This window comes from Miscanthus floridulus, chromosome 15, assembly GCF_019320115.1.
Source record: "Miscanthus floridulus cultivar M001 chromosome 15, ASM1932011v1, whole genome shotgun sequence".
NCBI classification, from domain to species: Eukaryota; Viridiplantae; Streptophyta; class Magnoliopsida; order Poales; family Poaceae; genus Miscanthus; species Miscanthus floridulus.
In genome coordinates, this window is record NC_089594.1 from 24,045,986 (window position 1) to 24,070,200 (window position 24,215).

Below are 24,215 nucleotides of genomic sequence, written 5' to 3' on the forward strand. Positions count from 1 at the left end.
CCGCGCCCTCCTGGCGCGAACGTTGTGACGGGCAAGTGGATTTTCCGGCACAAATTCCATGCCGATGGGTCCCTCGCTCGTCACAAGGCCCGCTGGGTGGTCCGCGGGTTTTCCCAACGAGAAGGTATTGACTACGACGAGACATTCAGTCCGGTGGTCAAACAGGCTACCATTCGGACCGTTCTCAGCATTGCCGTCTCCCGCGCCTGGCCGAATCCACCAGCTGGATGTGAAGAATGCCTTTCTTCACGGCCACCTCGACGAGACGGTCTACTGCCAGCAGCCACCAGGTTTCGTCGACCCCGCCGCTGCAGATCACGTCTGCCTCCTGCAGAAGTCCCTGTACGGACTGAAGCAGGCCCCGCGCGCTTGGTACCAGCGGTTCGCGGCCTTCCTTCAACAGCTCGGCTTCGTCACCTCCGCCTCCGACACGTCCCTCTTTGTTCTCACTGAGGGGACGAGTCTCGCCTACTTGCTGCCCTACGTCGACGACATCATCCTCACCGCCTCAACTCCCGCTCTTCTGCAGCGACTCATGGCCCGACTCCAGTCTGAGTTCGCCATGACAGACTTGGGTGCTCTTCACCACTTCCTCGGCGTCGCCGTCACCCGCACCCCCGACGGCCTGTTCCTGTCACAGCGACAGTACGCCGTCGATCTCCTCCAGCGGGCGGGCATGGCTGAGTGTCATCCTACGTCAACCCCTGTTGACACTCAGGCCAAGCTCTCCGCCCATGACGGCGACAAACTGTCAGACAAGGACAGCTCAGAGTTCAGGAGCTTAGCAGGGGCTCTTCAGTACCTGACTCTGACGCGTCCTGATCTGGCTTATGCAGTTCAACAGGTGTGTCTCTTCATGCACGCCCCAAGGGAGCCCCACCGTGCGCTGATCAAGCGCATTCTGCGCTATGTGAAGGGCACGCTATCCTCCGGTCTTCACATTGGCGCCGGCTTCAGTCCAGACGCTGACCGCATACTCTGATGCTGACTGGGCTGGTTGCCCTGACTCCAGGCGGTCCACTTCTGGTTTCTGCGTCTATCTCGGCGACAACCTGGTCTCCTGGTCCTCCAAACGCCAGACCACGGTCTCCCGCTCTAGTGCTGAGGCAGAATACCGTGCTGTGGCTCACGTTGTGGCCGAGTGCTGTTGGCTGCGGCAACTCCTTCAGGAGCTCCATCTTCCGCTGCCCCAGGCCACTGGTGGTTTTCTGCGACAACGTCAGCGCCATCTACATGACAGGCCAATTCAGTCCACCACAAGCGCACGAAGCATATTGAAATTGACATTCACTTTGTGCGCGAGAAGGTGGCTCTTGGCGAGATTCGGGTCCTTCATGTTCCTTCATCTCATCAGTTCGCTGACATTATGACAAAAGGGCTCCCAACGCCGCTGTTTACAGAGTTCAGAACCAGCCTGTGCGTCCGCAAGCCCCCCGCTTCGGCTGCGGGCGGGTATTAGGCAATAGGAGATTGTATATTGCATATATTAGGCAATAGGAGATTGTATATTGCATATTTAGGCAGTCCAGTCAATTAGGATCAGAGATTTACTCCTGTCCTTGTATTTGTAAACTGCCATATATAGCAGCAGCAGCTGCCCTATAATACAGGCTGCCCCTCTCCCATTGAGAGTGTGGCTTATTGCCCCAACATCATTTTCTACACTTATTTTAAGGATAGAAACGACGTAGCTGCTCGATGTTCCAGGCGTTGGTGAAGACCTCGCCGTTGATGGTTTTCAACCGGTAGGCGCCTGGGCGAAGTACTTCCGCGATGACATAGGGCCCTTCCCAGGGCGAGGAGAGTTTGTGGCGATCCATGTTGCTCAGCACAAGACGGAGGACGAGGTCTCCGACGTTGAAGGCTCGACCCCGCACCCGTCGGCTGTGGTACCACCGCAACGCCTGCTGGTACTTAGCCGAACGGAGGAGGGCGATGTTGCGGGCTTCATCTAGCTGGTCCATGGCGTCTTGGTGAGATGCTTCGGCCCCCTTTTTGTCGTATGCTCTGATTCTTGGTGCTCCGTAGTCGAGGTCCGTTGGGAGAACGGCCTCGGAACCATAGATCATGAAGAAAGGTGTGTAGCCGGTGGCCCGGCTAGGAGTTGTCCTTAGGCTCCAGAGCACAGCTGGGAGCTCAGCTAGCCAGCGTGCGCCGAATTTGTTCAATCGGTTGAAAATTCTGGGTTTGAGGCCTTGAAGAAGCATGCCGTTTGCGCGCTCGACCTGCCCGTTCGTCCGGGGGTGTGCGACGGCTGCCCAGTCGATCCGGATGTGTTGTTCATCACAAAATCGAACGAATTTCCTACCGGTGAACTGCGTGCCGTTGCTTCTTATTTTTTCTCTTGGCCGGACGGTCGGAGGTGCCTTCGTCGGTGGCCTCGTCCCGCCTCGCCTTGCCGTCGGTGCGGTCGAAGATGGCTCCGACCGCTTCCTCTCCAGAGGCGTGACTGGTGGCGATGTCCAGGAGTTCCTTGGTGGTCCGCGGGCCCCTGCGTCCTAGCTTGTTGACCAGGGATTCGCAAGTTGTCCCGGATAGGAAGGCTCCTATTACGTCGGCGTCGGCGACATTAGGGAGCTCGTTGCACTGCTGGGAGAAGCGCCGGATGTACCCGTGGAGGGTTTCATCGGCCTTCTGGCGGCAGTTCTTGAGGTCCCATGGGTTTCCAGGGCGTTTGTAAGTGCCCTGGAAGTTACCCACAAAGATCTCCATGAGATCCGCCCAACTTTGAATGGCGTTGGACGGTAGGTGCTCCAACCACGCTCGTGCCGAATCGGCCAAGAATAGCGGGAGATTGCGAATAATGAAGTTGTCATCACTCGCACCACCGGCTTGGCAGGCAAGCCGATAGTCTTCGAGCCAAAGCCCGGGGTTCGATTCTCCAGAATACTTTAGGATATTTGTTGGCGGTCGGTACCTCGGGGGGAACGCAGCGTTGAGGATGTGTCGGCCGAAGGCCTGAGGACCCGGCAGGCTAGGGCTCGGGCTCCGGTCCTCGCCACTGTCGTAGCGTCCGCCACGTCGGGGATGATAGCCGCGGCGTGCTGCTTCTCCATCGTCGTCGTGGGCACGTCTCTGAGAGTCGATGATGCTGCGTACGTCGCGGCCATGGCCGAGGCGTTGATGTACTGGGATGACGGAGGGCTGCCCGCCGGCTGGCGGTGTTTGGTGAACGGACGCGTCTTTGGTGGGACGCACTGAAACCGTACGCTGGCTGGTGTCGGGTTCGCGTCGTCGAGACAACGAACTTTCCGCCTGCTGCGCCGCTGCACGCTCGAGCAACGTGCGAATCTCCCGGCAAGCGCGGCGATCCTCGGACGTCGCGGCCTCCGGAAGGCCATGCAGCAAGGCGGTTGGTGCGGCGATGTTCTGACTGGCTCGGGCAAAGTGAGGAAGGGCCCCATCGTCAGTGAGGATCCTTTGGTGTACGGTGCGGGTCGTGGCGCGCGCGCGCCCCCCGTCTTTGCGGCGTTCAATCTCGCGATTGATGTCTGCGTACTCCCGGACGAGCCCTTGCCCGGCCTCATCGATCTCTTGCTGACGAGCCCTTAGCTGCTCCATCCTCAGGCGAGATGGGGCTGTCATCTCTTCCCCGGATCTGCTGTCAGGGTTGTTTGTAGGGGTGACCTCTTCCCTGGAGGCGCTTTCGACGTGACCTTCGGGGGTCTGCGTCATGAAGCACTCCCGGGAAGGGTGGTGGCTCCCCCTACTGGAATCCGAGCTAGAGAACGATCCCGGCTCCTCGTTGAGGAGCCCGTAGAGGGTCTCCGTATCATGTTCAATCGCCCCCACGAAATCGATGTCCGTGGGTGAATGAACCATCCGTAGCGCCAGAAGGTGGCCAGCGGTCGCCGCAGCGTTGCGGAGACCGAACGGAAACGCTGTCGGGGCGCTCCGTACGGGACCTTCTGGACATAGGGTGACGTTGTGCGAGACCTGTGACTGGACTCCCAGGGAGTTGCCCGACGGGCCCTCAAGCCTAAGACGGCTGAGGTTGAGGGAAGGGAGAGATGAGGCGGCAGAGTGAGTCAGTGCCAACTCTCCTTCTAGTGTGATGATGAAATCTAGGTCGCCGAAACGCACGTGTGCGCCCGGGACCCAGGTGATTGCGTGGGTGGCCATCCGAGGCCTGATTTGGAACGCGCAAGCCCCCTACCTGGCGCGGCAACTGTCGGTGTTTCGTACAAGCACCGGCAAGTAAATTTATAGTAATGCGCGTTAGGCTCGGATGGTGCGCTAAAGGACACAAGATTTATATTGGTTCGGGCCGAATGTCCCTACGTCCAGTTTGCTGCTGCTCGTGTTATTAGCACCGTGGACGGTCTGTAGTTAGGGGTACAAACGATCGAGAGAGGGACTGGTCCCAAGCCTCTGATGGAAGGGTTCAAAGGAGGTCAAGAGCTTCGTAGCTGCTTGACTATGTGTCTGTGTGTTCTTTTGTTCGGTCACAAGTCCCCCCCTTTTATGGAGGAAGCGCATCCCCTTTTATAGATGAAGGGGCTGGCTTTACAAGGGTGAGGGCTTTAGGATGCGTACTCTACTTAGTCTTGTGGCTCACGTCTACCCGACCTGGTTCTTCATTCTGATGAGTGCGAAGGAAGATAAGCGCCTACAATATTGTTGATGCCTCTGTAGAATGTCAGGTCGATTACAGAATGCTGCCCTACGCAGGGTGTGGGCTGTAGTACCGTGGTTTTGACTTATTGGCCTCTTCCAGCCTTGCTCCGCACGCCTTCTGGTTCCTGTGAGTCTTCGTCGGAGGGACGAGGGGTCGGGGTCCGGAGCGACGACGTGGTCAAGGCCTTCTGACTTGGCGGACCTGAGGGGTCGGGAAGTGGGTGACGCTCCCTTAGGTCCATAGTATGATGATGGAATGTCCGTCGTGCGTGGAGATCAAATCCTTTTCTGGAGCGTAGCGGTTGTCGTATATCTTCGTCGGGTTCCGTGTCCCAGAGCTGAAGGCGGCGCCTACAACTCTACAGGGTGGAGTGCACGCACATGTAACACCTTTCGGGCTCTGCGGCGCCTGGAAGGGCCTAAAGCGCCCGTCCCGTCATTCTGGGGTACCCCGGTATTAGGTCCCCGACACATAGAAAATTTTTAATCTTCTCACGTATTTTGCCTTTCCATATTCTCTTATGGTAAGTCCCAGAATTTGATCTAGTTAAAGCATCATAAACAGATTTGACAGAGAAAACGTTCCCCCCCCCCCCAAAAAACCCAGACCACCTTGTCTTTGGTCTAACAGTTAATGGTTAATAATATCATTGCAGACTCTATTCCATTCTAACCTCAGATCTTCAGTGAGCCATCTCCTAAAAGAACATTGTACTCCATTCTTGTACTGTAACACAGTAACATTCTTATTGTTAGCTAGCTCATACAGGATTGGAACTTTCACAGAAAGAGGCACCTCATATATCAAGGGTCTACAGCCTGTTCGCTTGCTCGTAAACGATCGTAAATTTCCAGCCGGGAACAGTGTTTTTCTCTCACACCAAACCAGCCAGCAGTAAATAATCCACGATACGATACGGCCTCCCGAACAGGCTGCTAACCAGAATCTGGTCAAGCCCCCATTGCCGGTCAGCAAACCCCTACCTTGTAAATAAACCTCTTTAACTTTTAATAAATCAGACCAAACAGGAGAGTCATTCATCTTGTGCCCTACCTCATGAATTGTTTTGTTCTGCATATATTTAAATTTGATAATATTTTGCCAAAGACCATCTTCATTCTCTAATTTCCACCACCACTTGCATAAAAGGCTAATGTTCATTTTTCTAAGATCTTTAACTCCCAAACCTCCCTTTTTCTTACTTTTGCAAATAATTTTCCATTTCACAAGGTGATATTTCTTTTTCGATCCACCCCCTTGCCAAAAGAAGGTCCTCCTGATTTTATCCATACTAGCAACTGTAGACTTGGGAAGCAGATACACAGACATATGGTATATAGGAGTATTGTTTAGACTTGAACTAATCAACGTTTTTCTCCCAGCCATGGACAGTAGTCCACCTGTCATGTGGGGCCGCACTTACGCACGTCAGCGGAGGGCCCGTGATGTCAGGCGGGCCGCAGCACGCGCTGAGGCAGCAGGCGCGGGTGATCAGGAGGAAGGTGCGGCTAAGGAAAGTGGCTGATTTGATTAGATGAGTGATTGGCCTAAAGTTTAGGGGATTCATCCCTAATTAGTTATTTCCTATTTTATTGTTGCCAAGTGTGGCAGCCCACGGGCCTATATAAACTGTACTAGAGGTCATGATCAGGAGGGAATAAAGTTATCCCTAATCTCTCTCTATTCTCTGTAAGCCTACGGTAGAGGGGTATAACCTCACCGGAGAAGACGGCCGACGGCTACGAGCTCCGTAGCCGCGGTCCAGCCAGTCAGGGGTTTGCTGCCCTTGACAACCTGGTATCAGCCTCCAGGCGTTCCCATTCCCGGCGATCCTCGCCCACCCGCTCCACCCAATCCACCACAGCCGCCGCCCACCATCCCAGCAGCCCGCCATCACCACCATCATCCTCCGCGTCCGCGCCGCACCCAGCCACCATGAGTGAGCCGACCATGGCCGATGTGATGGAGATGCTGAAGGCCCTCAATTCGGAACTGTCAACGATGAAGTCCGACATGGCGGCCATGAAGGACAAGGCGTCGTCCTCAACGGACAGCAGCGCCGGCGGCCGCCCAGACGGGGCGCGCGATCTTGATCGCCCTCCGAAATTCCAGAAATTGGATTTTCCCCGTTACGATGGTAAGACCGATCCGCTGCTCTTCATCAACAAATGCGAATCATACTTTCGCCAGCAGCGTACCATGGCGGAGGAGCGAGTTTGGATGGCCTCGTACAACCTGGAGGACGTCGCCCAGCTCTGGTACATCCAGCTCCAAGAGGATGAGGGTACGCCACCATGGGGGCGCTTCAAGGACCTCCTGAACCTCCGGTTCGGGCCTCCCCTCCGTTCGGCTCCGTTGTTCGAGCTCGCCGAGTGCCGGCGTATGGGTACAGTAGAGGAGTACTCCAATCGCTTCCAGGCCCTCCTGCCGCGTGCGGGTCGTCTGGAGGAGGCACAGCGCGTCCAGCTCTTCACCGGCGGGCTCCTGCCACCACTCAGCCACGTCGTCCGCATCCACAACCCGGAGACGTTGGCGGCTGCCATGAGCCTGGCCCGCCAGGCTGGAGCTGATGGAGGCCGACCGCCCGACGCCGGCCCCAGCTCGCGCGCCACCGCGCGGCATCATGCCTGCGCCCGCGCCACGACCAGCACTTCCGGCGCCCCCGGCGCAACTGGCGCTTCCGGCTCCACCAGCGGCCGCCCAGCAGGGCCGCATTGAGGGCAATCACCGGCGCCTCACCCCGGACGAGATGGCGGAGCGGCGTCGTCTGGGTCTGTGTTTCAATTGCAATGAAAAATACACACAGTGGCCACTAATCGGTTCTGCAGGCGCATCTTCTTCGTGGACTGGCGTGGAGATTGAGGACGCGCCGGACGCCGCGGACGACGTCCGAACACGACGCCACGGCGCCCTGTTTTTCCCTACAGGCAGTGGCTGGGGTCCCCGTGGCGGGCACTATGCAGATCACCGTGGTTCTCGGTACCGCGGCCCTCGTCGCCCTGCTGGACTCCGGAAGCACGCACAACTTCATTTCGGAAGGAGGCAGCTCGACGCTCCGGTCTACCCCTCCACCAGCGGCCTCGCCTCACCGCCTTGGTCGCCAATGGTGAGCGAGTCGCCTGCGCCGGGGTCATCCGCGACGCGCCCCTACTCGTCGATGGCGAGGCGTTCCCGGCCGATCTCTACGTCATGCCGCTGGCCGGGTACGACGTCGTCCTCGGTACCCGGTGGCTCGGTGAGTTGGGGCCCATCGTCTGGGACCTTGGCAACCGGCGCATGACCTTCCAGCGCCACGGGCGCCCCGTCGCGTGGACCGGCGTGGCCTGTCCTTCGGTGCCAGCCTTACGCGCGACAGCACAGGCGCCGAGCGCGTCCCTCCTCGATGAGCTGCTGGCCACATTCAGCGACGTCTTCACCGAGCCCACGGGCTTGCCACCGCCACGCGCCCGCGACCACAGCATCATCCTCCAACCTGGCGCACCTCCAGTGGCCGTCCGCCCCTACCGGTACCCGGCGGCCCACAAGGACGAGCTCGAGCGGCAGTGCGCCGCCATGATCGCCCAGGGGATCGTCCGCCGCAGCGACTCAGCGTTCTCCTCGCCGGTCCTCCTCGTCAAGAAGGCGGATGGTTCGTGGCGGTTTTGCGTCGACTACCGCGCCCTGAACGCCGTCACCATCAAGGACGCCTTTCCCCATCCCCGTCGTCGACGAGCTGCTGGACGAGCTGCACGGGGCACGCTTCTTCACCAAGCTCGACCTCCGGTCGGGGTACCACCAGGTGCGGATGCGGCACGAGGACATCCACAAGACGGCGTTCCGCACCCACGACGGCCTGTACGAGTTCTTGGTGATGCCATTCGGCCTCTCCAATGCCCCAGGCAACATTCCAAGCACTCATGAACGACGTGTTGCGTGCCTACCTCCGCCAGTTTGTGCTTGTTTTCTTCGACGATATTTTGATCTACAGCTCCAGCTGGGCGGACCACCTCCGACACCTCCGCGTCGTCTTGACTCTACTGCGCCAACACCGCCTCTTCGTCAAGAGGTCGAAGTGCTCGTTCGGCGTCGACTCCGTGAGCTATCTCGGCCACATCATCTCCGCGGCCGGCGTAGCCATGGATCCCGCCAAGGTCCTGGCCATACACGACTGGCCACAGCCTCGCTCCGCGCGTGCTGTACGCGGCTTCCTCGGCCTGGCGGGCTACTACCGGAAGTTCGTCCACAACTACGGCACCATCGTCGCGCCTCTCACCGCGCTCCTGAAGGAGGGGTTCACATGGAACGACGACGCCACGGCTGCCTTCACCGCCCTTAAGGCGGCTGTGACGTCCGCCCCGGTGCTGGCACTTCCGGACTTCGGCAAGCCCTTCGTCGTCGAGTGCGACGCGTCTACCTACGGCTTCGGGGCGGTCCTCATCCAGGAGGCGCATCCGATTGCGTTCTTCAGCAGGCCGGTGGCGCCACGACACCGCTCCCTTGCGGCATATGAGCGGGAGCTCATTGGCCTTGTCATGGCTGTGCGGCATTGGCGGCCGTACTTGTGGGGACGTCGCTTCTTCGTCAAGACGGACCACTACAGCCTTAAGTACCTCCTCGACCAGCGCCTCGCGACGATCCCACAGCATCACTGGGTCGGGAAGCTACTCGGCTTTCGATTTCTCTGTCGAAGTACAAGTCGGGGGCGACCAACACGGTGGCTGATGCCCTCTCGCGCCGCGACACCGACGAGGACCCGGCGGTTGCACTCATGGCGATCTCGGGCTCTCGCTTCGACTTCATCAGCCGTCTACGCCAGGCCCAGGCAACCAACCCCGCCTTGGTGGCCATCCACGACGAGCTTCGCACGGGCACCCGCGCCGCCCCCTGGGGATTGGCCGACAGCATGGTCACCTACGGTGGACGCCTCTACATCCCGCAGTCATCGCCACTACTGCAAGAGATCCTGGCGGCCGTCCACGATGATGGGCACGAGGGTGTCCAGCGCACCTTGCACCGCCTCCGCCGCGACTTCCATTTTCCCAACATGAGTCGTTGTGTGCAGGACTTTGTGCGCCAGTGCGTCACTTGCCAGAGGTACAAGTCAGAGCATCTTCATCCAGCCGGGCTGCTACTGCCGCTGCCCATTCCCACAGTTGTCTGGGCCCACATTGGCCTCGATTTTGTGGAAGCGCTGCCCCGGGTGAATGGGAAGTCGGTGATCCTCTCCGTCATCGACCGCTTCAGCAAGTACGGCCACTTCATACCCCTGGCGCACCCGTACACTGCTGAGACAGTGGCTCAGGCGTTCTTCACCGATATCGTGCGCCTCCATGGCCTGCCGCAGTCCATGGTGTCCGACCGTGACCCGGTGTTCACTTCGCTGTTCTGGCGCGAGCTGATGCGCCTCATGGGCACCAAGCTGCACATGACCTCCGCCTTCCACCCCCAGTCCGACGGCCAAACGGAGGCGGCCAACAGGGTCATTGTCATGTACTTACGCTGTTTTACAGGTGACCGGCCCCGGCAGTGGCTGCGATGGCTTCCATGGGCTGAGTACGTGTACAACACGGCCTATCAGTCCTCGCTTCGGGAGACGCCGTTCCGCGTGGTGTACGGCCGCGACCCGCCCACCATCCGCTCATACGAGCCTGGTGAGACGCGAGTTGCGGCAGTGGCGCGCGACATGGAGGAGCGCGAGGCCTTCCTAGCTGATGTTCGCTACCGCTTGGAGCAAGCACAGGGTGTCCAGAAGCGCCACTACGACCAGCAGCATCGCCCGGTGCACTACCAGGTCGGCGATTGGGCTGCTGCTGCGCCTTCGACAGCACACCATGGCGTCCCTTCCTCAGGCGCAGACCGGCAAGCTGAAGCCGCGCTACATCGGGCCCTACCGCGTCTGCGAGATCATCAACGATGTGGCTATGCGTCTGGAGCTTCCCCCGCAAGCTCGTATACATGATGTGTTTCATGTCGGTACCCTCAAGAAGTTCGCCTGGCACCCCCCCCCCCCCCCGGACGCTCCACCGGCTCTGCCACACATCCACCATGGTACAGGTGGCTCCCGAACCCAGCAGGGTTGAGCATGCTCGCTTGGCGCGAGGCGTTCGTCAGCTGCTCGTCCATTGGCGCCGCGAACCTCCAGAGTCGGCCACATGGGAAGATGCTGAATCCTTCCACGAGCAGTTTCCAGACTTCCAGCTCGAGGACGAGCTGACTCTCGAGGGGGGGAGAGATGTCATGTGGGGCCGCACTTACGCACGTCAGCGGAGGGCCCGTGATGTCAGGCGGGCCGCAGCACGCGCTGAGGCAGCAGGCGCGGGTGATCAGGAGGAAGGTGCGGCTAAGGAAAGTGGCTGATTTGATTAGATGAGTGATTGGCCTAAAGTTTAGGGGATTCATCCCTAATTAGTTATTTCCTATTTTATTGTTGCCAAGTGTGGCAGCCCACGGGCCTATATAAACTGTACTAGAGGTCATGATCAGGAGGGAATAAAGTTATCCCTAATCTCTCTCTATTCTCTGTAAGCCTACGGTAGAGGGGTATAACCTCACCGGAGAAGACGGCCGATGGCTACGAGCTCCGTAGCCGCGGTCCAGCCAGTCAGGGGTTTGCTGCCCTTGACACCACCCTTCCAAATATCTAGCCTTTTATTGCCTTTTTCTACCAATGGAAGCCGGTCACTAACTTTCAACCTGCTAGGACTGACAGGTACGCCGAGATATTTAATAGGAAATAATCCCACTTGGCAATTAAAGATCTCAGCATATTTTTGACCCCACTCTTCATTATCATTAATCATGATTACTTCGCTTTTGTTGAAATTAATCTTAAGACCAGCTAGCATCTCAAACAAGTATAATAATAACTTCATATGATTGGCATTATTTATATCATGCTTAAGGAAAATGAAAGTATCGTCTGCGTACTGTAAAATAGCCACCCCTCTATCAATTATATGATCAATTAGTCCAGTAATTAACCCATTTTCTTGGGCCTTGTGCACCATTCTTGTGAGGCAATCAGCAACAAAATTGAATAAGATTGGGGACAGCAGGTCTCCTTGTCTGACCCCTTTATAGCTCTTCACATAAGATCCAACTCTGTTATTCATCTTTATACTCACAGTCCCGCCAGTAACTACTTTTTCAATCCAATTACACCATTTTTCACTAAAACCTCTTTTCTGTAAGCATGTAAACAGTAATTTTCAGTTAACTTTATCATATGTTTTTTCAAAATCTAATTTTAGTACCACACCCACCTCATTTCTCCTTTTGGTTTCATGCAATATTTCATGCAGACACATAATACCTAACATAATATTCCTCTATTTCATAAAAGCAGTTTGAGTGGCGTGAATCAACTTGCCAGCAATTTTTTCCAACCTGATTGTCAATGTTTTTGTTATTGATTTGTAAAGACAATTCAGCAAACAAATGGCCCTGAATTGCTGGATTTTAGAAGCATCCTTAATTTTTGGAAGCAGGGAAATGATCCCATAGTTGATCCTACTTATGTTCACTTTATTTTCATAGAAATCTTCAAACAGTTGTATCTGTTGGCTGCCAGAGGGCAGCTTGGCCAACAGGCCGCTTGGATTGTATTGAATTGCAAAAAATGACAACTTAGATACAAGAAGATGCTAACAACTGCATATATAAGCAAGTGGTGTACCTCCTCCTTAGCATATTCTAACTGCATAAAGCAGATGCTATGATTCCTACTTGGTTGCCAAGGCACCATGATCAACTTGGTTGCCAAGGAACCTGAAAATTACATGACAGTAAATAGTAAATAGCTATAGTAGGTAACTGGAAAACATAACCACTAGGCTAACTATTGACAATTCTCCCCTTTAGCCTTGTGGTCCTTGGAAGTGATCTGCTTGAGTCCAATTCTTCTCCTCATCTCTTCAAATTTTGATCTTCCAAGAGACTTGGTTAGAATGTCAGCTAGCTGATCGGTGGTGGATATGTGATCAGCCCTGATACTTCCATCTTCCAAGCAGTTTCTGATGAAGTGATACTTGATTCTGATGTGCTTACTGCGCTCATGAAAGACTAGATTCTTGGCTAGAGCAAGTGCAGACTTGCTATCAACTTTCAGTTCAACCACTTCCACATTCCTTCCAAGGAGGTCTGCCAGCAGCCTGAATAGCCAAATAGCTTGTGTTGCAGCTGTGGTAGTGGCAATGTACTCAGCTTCACAACTAGATAGAGCCACCACCTTCTGCTTCACTGACTGCCAGCACACAAGATTGCTTCCCTAGAAAGAACAAGGTGCCACTAGTGCTCTTGCTGGTGTCAATGTCCCCAGCCAAGTAACTGTCGCAGTACCCAACAAACCTTGCTCTCCCTGGAGCCTTAGTGTAGTGCAGGCCAAACTCCAGAGTACCAGCCACATATCTCAGGATGCGCTTGATGGCAGCTTGGTGCTCTGCAGTCGGCCTCTCCATGAATCGACTGACAAAGCCCACTGAGAAGGCTAAGTCAGGTCTTGTGTGGACCAAGTAGCGCAGGCTGCCCACCAATCTTTTGTATTGGGTAGGATCAACTTCTGCAGACGTGCTCTGCCTGCTCAACCTCAGCCGCTCCTCCATTGGTGTATGGGCGGGGTTGCAGGCATCCATACCTCCTAGCTCAAGGATCCTCTTGGCATAATGGGTTTGCCTCAGAGTGATCCCAGCTGGATCTTGGTGTACTTCGACCCCCAGGTAGAAGGACAGGAGGCCGAGGTCGCTCATGTCGAAATCCTTCTTCATCTGAGCCTTGAAACCTTCTATGGCTTGAGTGCTGGCACCGGTGATGATCAAGTCGTCAACATAGACTCCGATCAGCAGCAGCTCCTCCTCTGTTCCTCGCCTGTACATCGCGGCTTCATGATCGCTTTGCTAGAAACCCATCTCCTTGAGGGTGGCGTCCAGCTTGGCATTCCAAGCTCGCGGAGCCTGTCGTAGGCCATACAAAGCCTTGCGCAGACGGTATACCATCTTCTCCTTCCCAGCGACGGTGAAGCCAGGCGGCTGCTTCACGTACACCTCCTCCTTGAGGTCGCCGTTGAGGAAGGCCGATTTGACGTCCATGTGGTGGACGTGCCATCCTTCTTGGGCCGCCAGCGCGAGGAGGACTCGGACGGATTCCATGCGCGCCACGGGAGCAAACGCGTCGTCGAAGTCGATCCCTTCTTGCTGGACGAAACCCCGCGCCACCAAGCGCGCCTTGTACTTGGTCACCCCGCCCCGCTCGTCCTTGAGCTTGTAGACCCACTTCAGAGTGATGGGCCGTTGACCGGGAGGAAGCTCCACAAGCTCCCACGTGCTGTTCTGCTCAACCGCCTTGATCTCCTGCTCCATGGCGGCCTGCCAGGCAAGATCGCCTTCAGCCTCCGCGAAGTTGGCCGGCTCGCCGGCGTGCGTGAGGTGAAGCTCGGCGAAAAGACGTGAAGCCGGCGGCGGTGTGGGCACGTCCCCGATGATGTTGGGCATGGTACGGTACCGCAGCTGCTCGCCGTCGTAGACAGCGTCAAGGCGATCGTCGTCGTCCTCGAGCGGTGACGCGAACTCAATTGGGTCCGCCTGCTCGGTCTCCGCTGCTGGTGAAGCAGAGGAGGCCGATGGATCGTGCTCCCCTGGAGCTGGTGACGGCGCCGCTGCTGGTGAAGCAGATGAGGCCGGTGGATCGTGCTCCCCTGAAGTTGGTGACGGCGTGCGCGGCGGAGCTCCGTCTGCGTCGACTCCCCAGAACTCGATGTCGAAGTCGCTGGAGGCGGAAGCAGACGTCCCGGCGGCCGAATTGGACCAATCCCAGCCGCGCCCTTCATCAAACACCACGTCGCGGCTCACCTTGACACGTCCTGTCGCCGGATCGAGGACCCGGTAGGCCTTGGCGCCCTCGGCGTAGCCGATGAAGACCCCAGCCTTGCCGCGGTCGTCGAGCTTGCGCAGCTGCCCGAGCTCCCTTGTGTAGGCGACGCAGCCGAATGTACGCAGATAGCTCACCGCCGGCGCTCGTCCGTGCCAGGCCTCATAGGGGGTCTTGCCTTGCAAGCTTCTTGTCGGCGCGCGGTTGAGCAGATGCACCACCGTCATCACCGTCTCCCCCCAGAATTTGGCCGGCATGGACCTCTGCTTCAGGAGCGCGCGTGCGGTCGCCACGACCGTCTGATTGCACCGCTCCACCACACCGTTCTGCTAAGGTGAGTGTGGTGCAGAGTAGTGCCGCTTGACTCCTTCGGCGGTGAAGTACTGCGCCAGCTCGCCGACGGTGAACTCTCCTCCATTGTCGGTCCGCAGCACCTTGAGCTCACGGCCGGTCTCCTTCTCTGCTTCGGCCTTCACCCGCTTCACGGCATCCGCAGCAGCATCCTTGGTCGGCAGAAGCACCGCCCACATGAAGCGGGTGGCGTCGTCCACCATCAGCAAGAAGTAGCGGCGCCCTCCTGGCGTCGCCGGCGTCACCGGCCCGCACAAGTCGCCGTGGACGACGTCCAGGGGCGCCTGCTGCGGAAACGGCTTGCGGCGGAGCTTGGTGGTGACGTAGGTATCGCAGACTTGCTCCGCATGCTTGATCACCGGCATCCCCCTCACCATCTCCTGCTTGCCGAGCTGGTGCAGCGCCTCGAAACTGAGATGCCCGTAGCGCTCATGCCACCTCCATGACTCGTCCTCCTTCCTGGCGGCAAGACACACCGGCTGTGCGGCCTCCAAGTGCAGGATGTACAGCCGACTGGGTCCGCAATGTACCTTGGCGAGAAGACGACCACGCCGGTCCCAGATACGGAGCACTCCATGATCAATCTCCACCCTGGAGCCTCCTTCGTCGAGCTGCCCCAAACTCATAATCGAGTTCCTGAGCGCTGGGATGTAGAAGACGCCATGGAGGACGCGCTGCTCCGCGTTCTTGGCCTGGAAGACGATGGAGCCGGTCCCCTTGATCTCCACTCGAGACGAGTCGCCAAAACGCATCGTGCCGCGCGCCGTGGTGTCGAGCTCGGCGAAGAGCTCCCGACGGCCGATCATATGATGTGTGGCCCCGCTGTCGAGGTACTAGCCGTCGAGCGCCTCCTCGATGGCGCTGGTGTTGAGGAAGACACGCGCGCGCGGCTCATTGATGTCGAGGGAGGCCGTGGCCTTGGAGCAGACGGCTTCGGCCTTCTCGTCGAGCTCGAGGAAGCCGTGGGCGAGGAACAGAGCACCATCATCGTCCTCCGCCTCTGCGACGTGCACAGCACCGTCACGCCCACCACCGCGCCGTCCACCTCGATCACCTCCAACGCGGTTGCCTCCTCCGCGTTGGTTGCCACCGCTGCCGCCGCGGTCACCACCACCACGACGCGGCTGGCGGCAGTCGCGCGCCCAGTGGTCGCGATCACCACAGTTGAGGCAGGTGTCGTCGTCCGCCCCGTGATCGTCGCCACCGCCTCTGTCTCCTCCGCCGCGATTGCCCTTCCCGCGCTGCTTCTTGCCGCCGCGTGGACGACGTCGCGGTTCCTTGCCTGACGCGGAAGCGGCAGCCTCCTTCTCCTTGGCATGCCACTGCTCCCTTGTCAGCAGCAGACCGCCGATGGCGGCCGGTTCTGCGGCCAGCGCCTCCATGTCGTCCACCGTCTTCAAACGCCCAGACACCTCCTCGATGGTGAGGTCCTGGAAGTCGAGAAGCGTCTCGATGGCGATCCGGAGCTGGGCATACTTCGGCGGCACGGCGCGCAGGAGCCTCTCCACCACGCGCTCTTCATCGATGTCGTTGTCGCCGTGGAGAAGAAGCTGCTGCTTCAGGGCCATCAAGCGAAGGGTGAAGTCCTCGATCTGCTCACCCGGACGGAAGGCGAGCTTCTCCCAGTCGCTGCGGAGTCGCTGGAGCGTGGCGCGACGCACCCGATCGACGCCGATCCGCACGGCGGCGATGGAGTCCCAGGCCTCCTTGGCCGATCCCTTCTCGGACAACGGCATCTGCATCTCCTGCGGCACAGCTGCGATGATCGCCTCCACCGTGCGCCTATCCTCATGGTACGGCAGGTCCTGGTACTCGATCGCGTCCCAGAGTTGCCGCGCCTGGAGCTTCAGCTTCATGATCGAGGCCCACTCATGGTAATTTGACTTGGTGAGCATCGGCCAGGTGGAGCTTGAGCCAGAATCCTTGTATACGGTCTAGATCACCGGCGAGCGGCCCCTGGCCCGTCCGCGGCGGCGATCCTGATCCCGATTGGGCGACTGCGTCTGCCTGCGCTCGCGCTCCGGGCTCCTCCGCGGAGGCGGGCGGCGATCGCGCGGCGGATCCTCCTCCACCAACTCTCGACGCAGAGCCGCGGTCGTGGCGGCCGCATTCTAAGCTGCTGCGGCGGCGGCCTCCGCGGCCTGCTGCGCCTGCGCGGCTGCGGCCTCTGCCGCGGCCAGACGCTGCGCACGCTGCTCGGCAGCGGCGGCGGCTACGGCTGCTCTCTCTGCGGAGGTGGCCATGCCTCTCCCTTTCTCTCAACCGGCTCTAGATACCAATTGTTGGCTGCCAGAGGGCAGCTTGGCCAATAGGCCGCTTGGATTGTATTGAATTGCAAAAATTGACAACTTAGATACAAGAAGATGCTAACCACTGCATATATAAGCAAGTGGTGTACCTACTCCTTAGCATATTCTAACTGCATAAAGCAGATGCTATGATTCCTACTTGGTTGCCAAGGCACCATGATCAACTTGGTTGCCAAGGAACCTGAAAATTACATGACAGTAAATATTAAATAGCTATAGTAGGTAACTGGAAAACATAACCACTAGGCTAACTACTGACAGTATCAGATCAGCTTTAACAATATTCCAACATCCTTGATAAAATTCAATAGGGATTTTATCCGGCCCGGCTGCTTTGTTGCATTCCATTTGATCTAGAGCTTCTTTAATCTCTTTTTCATAAAAGGGACCTACACAACCACTCATTTTCTTCTAAAGTAACCTGGGGGATACCTTCCCAAATGCTCTCATCTATTCGCAAATCATATTCTTCAGGAGGACCAAATAGGCCAGCGTAATATTCTGATGCATGTTTCACTAAGTTCTCATCACCTTCAATTACTAGGCCATCTTTCTCCAAATTAATTATTGTATTCTTTCTCTTCCTACCATTTGCGCACATGTGGAAATAGGCTGTATTAATATCGCCCTTGAGGAGCCAATTTTCATGAGATCTCTCACGACAATAGGATTCTTCTTGTTCTAAATTTTTCATATTTTCACATAGAAGCCATACTTTTCTACCAATCTGATCATTATTCAACCCAGTCCTTTCTTCAATTTCTTCCAGATTAGAAAGTTCAGCCTGGAATTCTCTTCTTTGTTTTTTCAGTACTCCTTGCAGATTAAACCCCCATCCTTTAAAGATTTTTTTGATCAGCTTAATTTTTTGTGAAATTCTATCCAAAGTAGTTTCAGCTTACATGGCTTGTTTCAGATCCTTTCAACATTTAGAAAGAAATCTGGATTCTTCAGCCAATTCAGATCAAATCTAAACTGGATGTAAGGGAGTTTTCCACTATCCCCCGAAGAGATGATCAAGGGGTTATGATCTGACACTTCTCTTGGTAATTTTTTCACAATTGTTGTAGGAAACATGTCTTCCCATTCCTTAGTTACTAGAATTCTGTCTAACTTTTCCAGGACAGGTGGATTTTGATTATTTGACCAGGTGAACATTCCACCAGTCATTTCTAATTCCTTCAATTCATAGAAGTGAATTAGAGAATTAAAAACAGCAGTATGTCTGTGTATCCTATCCATAGGACTTTTCTCATTAGAATATCTGATTATGTTAAAATCCCCTCCAATTAGGAGAGGCTCATTATTTGATGCACAGAATTGAGATAACTCTGCCAGGAAGGCCAATTTATTTTCATCTTGTGCTGCACCATATAACACCAAGAGGTTCCATTTAACCTTCAAAATTTTGTCCCATAGATTCATTTGAATCATAAATTCTCCTTGTTTAAAAGAGCCAACATCAAATCTTTCTAATCGAGTTCCTACTAAAATCCCACCAGATTTGCCTTTTGAAGGGTTCCACAACCATAAATATTCTTTATCATTGTCAAATTTCCTCAAAAGTGTATCATTACAATCAGCTATCATTGTTTCTTGTAAACCAACAAAATGAAATTTGTGATCCAGAATGAGATTTTTCAAGAAGGTAGCAACCACTTTCTTTTTGAGGCCTCTACAATTCCATATCAAACCTTGGATCATCATTTTTTTTCTTTTTCATTTTTCTCTTTTCAAGGTTCACAGGAATACTAATGTTCCTTGAACCTTGCAAGCCAGGATTTTCCTGGTCTTGCTTCTTCCCCATTGGGGAGAACTTGATTCTTTTTTTCTTTGAACCACTTTTCCTCATTGATTTTTGAACTATCAATTCTTCCAAATCATCCAGTCTCATTAGAACTTCCATTCTCATCAATACTACACAGATCAGGAATAAACTCACCCAACTCTACAGAACTAACCATATCATCTGTTTTCAAGTATTTATCAGCAAGACTACTTCTAGCATTTTCCAAATCTTTAATCATATCAAAAGTAGCAAATTGATCATTCTTGACAACAATTCCCATAGACTTAGCTAAAGAATGTAAAACAACATTATCTATGTTGGCAAGTTTTGGTGGTTTGGTGAGGTTACCTTCCAGTGATCTTTTCTTTGCCATGGCCTCATTTTTATCCATGGTGGTGAGCATGATATCCTTCTTGAGTCTTGCATTTCTCCTTCTTTCAGCTCGAATGACTTGCTCCATCATCTCTTCATGAGTGGTATCTTCCATAATAACTTTGTCTTGTATCTCTTCAACAGGTTCTCCAGTCTGATTAGTTATCACACTTTCCTGAGAGTTGATGATGATATCAACATCCATGTTTTGTTGCTCTACAGAAATTGCAGCTGAGGCATTTCCCCCCTTTTCTGACTCTTTTAGCACATTATTATCAGTGTTCTGATTCTTGATCATAGCATTGATAGCCTGGTGACCTTGCTCAGTTTCTTTGTCAACATCCATGTGCCAGAATTGCTTATCACCATCACTGATATGCTTCTCATCATTAACAAGCCCATAAGCATCAATCTTCCTGAGCTTCTCACTAAGAGTATCACTGTCATAGTCATATTCTTCAGAGGTTTCCAGATTTGGTATCCTCTCCTCTTGTGATGCATTCTCAGTAGGTTGAGGTGGCTTCTTGCTTGCAGGTTGCTTGGATGACTCTACAGTCTTGTCTTGATCCATCTTGTTCTTTTCCCCCCCATCAGCACCAGTGTTGTGCATCTTTGGGGGAGCAGAATTGACTCCTTGATTTCCACATTTGGTATGGCCCAATTTGCTAGGATCAGCCCCATCTTGAGATTGTTCAGATTGATTAACACTTCCAGCAGTATTGGGTTGCTTGTTTGTCTCATCATGCTTATACTTTTTGACTGGTGGTTCCTTTTCACCCACCTTGATGCCGCTAGTAAGCATCCTGCCAGTTTGGGTCTCAGGGACTTCTCTTTCAAAAGAGAACTCAAATTCATAGATCCCCAACATTGCATCAGCAGTTTTTGGCACTTTTGTTACATCTCTGCATGCTATTTTCACCCTTACATAGTCAGCCTTGAACCTAGTTCTCTCGTCAATCTCCATTGCTTTTCCAACCAAGCCACCAACTTGAGAGATGGTCTTCACAGATCTTTGGTCCGCCGGGATATTCCCAATACGAAACCAGGCTAGCTTGTTGCATGACCCCTTTAGCACCTATTCTTGCTGTCCATGGCTCTACTTTCATGAAAGCGTCCACCTCATTCATCGCCAGAGCCTTAACTCTACTCCACTCCCTGAGCATTGGAGCATTAGGGAATCTCATGACAAATCTTTTTTCACCAACCTGCCTAGCATTCCATTTCCAAGGACTAGATCCAGCCAGAAACATCATCTCGCGTTCCACATCTTTTGCAGTAGCAGACCCCTGAATTATATTGATGACTCCTATACATTCCTTCTCTTACTTTAGACATCCTAGGGTCGATACATTCAGGTATATAAAAGAAACTTTGATCCTCCACTTGTGCAGTACACAATTCAGGTCCAGTGTTCCAAGGAACACACCTCTTGCACTCGTAGGTGGTGTGATTGTTGAACCCACAGGTCTCACAAATTAGCCTTCTACAGTCATTTGTCACATGATTGAACAGGCCACAAATTTCGCAGGCAACTCTATTCTGAGCAGGATTAGCTGGATTAGTAGGATTTGACTGCGCCTCATCATTACCTTGTTTAGTGCCTTGTGTCTTAGGTTGATTGCCCTGATCAGCAACCTCCTCTTGAACCTTCTTTCCTTCAGCTTTCTCTGCCTCTTGATCCCATTTTGCTTTGTCATTGTCCTGTGATGCCTGAGCTTCAATATCAACCTCTGCCTTTTTTGCTTCCTTCTGATCAGCATTGCGATCCCATGTATTGCGTCCATGGCCTCCGCCCGGACCTCCCCTCCCAGCACCACGATTTTGATTTCCACCCCATCTCCCTCCACCTCTCCACTGACCTCCTCCTCCACCCCACCGTCCGCCGCCACCTCCACCACCCCACCTCCTGTTACCAACCCCTTGATTCATCTTCACGCTCACGGTATTCGCAAGGTCGGTGCGAACAGCCGAAGCGAAGGACTTGATTGGTGCCTTCCAGAAATGACCAACAAAACGTGATATATTAGCTTTGTGGGTGGATTTTTGAGGAATTTGGGGCGGCAGGGGAGGAGACGAGCTAGGGCTCGAAGGCCCCCCAATATGGATCTGGGGAAACGAAGCGGAGAGGGTGGATGGGGTAGGTGGGGTGTTCCAGTGACTGGAATCAGCTGCATCACTCACCCTTGGTTCACCCCCTTCTAGATGTGCGACGCGTGGCCCAAATGATGGGATCGGTCCAAGGATTCCTGGGATTATTTGCACCTTGGGCGGTCTCCGGAACCAGGGGCGCCGACCAGTAGGCCCATTCCTGCCGAATTGCCCTGCTCCCCTTCTCTGTTCTCCCGCCACGGATGGCTGCGCACCCTCATCACCCTTCGAATTCCAGCGGAGAACAATTGGAATCGATTTCAGCTTGACCTCCTCCCGCCCAATGGCCTCAAACGGGATGAACTGCTGCTCGGATCGAAGCACAAATCTCCGCTCCGCCAGATTGATCGGAAATTCGATGCCGCAACTTCTACCAGCACTTGATTTTCCATGGAGGAGCGCGGTTTCGCCGATCGACGGGAACACCGCGAAATAGTCGTCCGAACGCGAATCACCGGGCTTCCGAACCTTCGCCTTCGAGGGTAGGTGGAGTGGGGAAGAGGAGAGGGATGGGGAGGAGAAGGGGGAGCGGAAGGAATGGAGATGATCGGAGGAAACGTGGGTGGGAGAGGCGATGGTATGCGGCGCACCGGCGATCGCCATCACCAACGGTGGCAGCCTGATTGGGATCAAGAAGTGACAGTGACAACCTACATGAAGGGGTGTATACAGAAGTTTTGAGATTGCCATTCTCTATTTGTTTGGACCTAAACCCATCCCACAATTAATTTGCTTGGCGAGTTCAATGTTTTTGTTATCAATCTTAGAGGTCAACCGTACTGATTATCCTACTAGGTACCTCACTATTCATTCTCAGTCGGTAAGTCAGCTAGTTTGTGTCTGGTAATATGAAAGTAATGGACCTATATCACTTTTGGAGTTGAGAAAATTAAATTCTGTGTATGTGAAAATGTGTTTATGTTTCATAGATTAAACTGCCAAGAACTATCATGAATATGTATACCTTTGTAAAATAGGAACTCAAATGATATGAACTTGGGTGAACGAGACGCTTCCCCTCTTGTTTGTGTGCATTGTATTAGCATATGCCCTCCTTCCTGCAGCTTACAGTACAACACTTTTGTCAGAAACATTAGAGTGGAATAATAGAGTTTCATGATTGATGGCAGCTAACTGCATGCTTTCGTCATTTCTGGTAAATGTGCACTACAATTCTAGCCGGTAATGGAATAGTTATGAAACCTACCATTTTGTTTGTTATAATTATTTCTGAGCAATGACCCTAGTGAACTGCGCCACAAATATTTCATACAGATATATGTGTGTTGCTAGCTTTTTCTACTACTGTATCATCATCCAACCTATGGTCACTTATGGATAAGAGAATTATGCCTAAGTTCACAAGATTTCCCAACTCAAGTTCTAATTTACAGATTATTTACGCCAGTATGTTTCATAGCGTAGTGTCTGTTCTTTGCTCCATGTAGGGAGAACAGATACAACCATGTCGATTTCCTAGGTTATATTTAAAAGGGTTAAGTACACTTTACACCCCTGAACTTGCGCCAAAGTATGATTTTCAACCTTCAACTATGAAACCGGTCAAGAAACACCCTCCAACTATCAAAACCGGACAACTTTGGTCCTCGGCCGGTTTCAAAAGCGGTTTTCTATTTTCGGGAGGCGTCGAAATTTTAAATTATTTTTTTGAGCATCTTAACGTTCTCAAATGAAAAAACTCAAAACTACAAAGTTGTAGATCTCATTGAGGTGTACAATTTACATATAAAAATTATCTTCATCCGACATCGTATAGAAGGGTTTTCTATTTTTTGAAATTTGAGTCTCATCACGCGACAAAATATGGTGCTGAAATTTTATATTATTTTTTCGAGCATCTTACTGTCCTCAAATGAAAAAAATTAAAACTATAAAGTTGTAGATCTCATCGAGTTCTACAATTTACATATAAAAATTATCTTCATCCGACATCGTATTGAAGGGTTTTCTATTTTTTGAAATTTGAGTCTCATCACGCGACAAATTATTTGTCGCGTGATGAGACTCAAATTTCAAAAAATAGAAAACCCTTCAATACGATGTCGGATGAAGATAATTTTTATATGTAAATTGTAGAACTCGATGAGATCTACAACTTTATAGTTTTAATTTTTTTCATTTGAGGACAGTAAGATGCTCGAAAAAATAATATAAAATTTCAGCACCATATTTTGTCGCGTGATGAGACTCAAATTTCAAAAAATAGAAAACCCTTCTATACGATGTCGGATGAAGATAATTTTTATATGTAAATTGTACACCTCAATGAGATCTACAACTTTGTAGTTTTGAGTTTTTTCATTTGAGAACGTTAAGATGCTCAAAAAAATAATTTAAAATTTCGACGCCTCCCGAAAATAGAAAACCGCTTTTGAAACCGGCCGAGGACCAAAGTTGTCCGGTTTTGATAGTTGGAGGGTGTTTCTTGACCGGTTTCATAGTTGAAGGTTGAAAATCATACTTTGGCGCAAGTTCAGGGGTGTAAAGTGTACTTAACCCTATTTAAAACGTGGGTTGTCCAGCTAATTGAGCTATGGGTTGCATCCATTGATCATTTTTTTTTTCAAAGGGATTGTAGGATCTCTACCTTTCAAGAAAAAAGAGTTTCCAAACAACAAGGCTGGAAGTTTTTGGGACGCATGACACTTCCCAGAGAAAAACACACGGGTCCACAGCCTAGAAGCTTAGATGTACAAGAGGGAAAAACATAATAGAAACTACCCTGCAGGAGCTCTGTTGGTTATATATGTCATTTCGTCCATTAATA

At 53.1% G+C, this 24,215-nt stretch overlaps 1 protein-coding gene across 2 annotated transcripts in view; it reads right to left on the reverse strand.

The window, feature by feature from the left end:
• The window catches only part of LOC136506624 (uncharacterized), a 35,085-nt gene extending 12,704 nt beyond the window's left edge, over nucleotides 1-22,381 (reverse strand). Inside the window, exon 1 of one of the 2 annotated variants that reach the window (XR_010771680.1) lies at nucleotides 19,256-22,381. Coding sequence is in view for 1 of the 2 variants with exons in the window: in XM_066501526.1 (XP_066357623.1) it covers nucleotides 19,256-20,243 (988 nt within the window). In the remaining variant the exon portion in view is untranslated. The remainder of the gene's footprint in view (nucleotides 1-19,255) is intronic. The other variant, XM_066501526.1, reaches the window with a different exon arrangement.
• Between the last annotated feature and the right edge of the window lie 1,834 nt (nucleotides 22,382-24,215).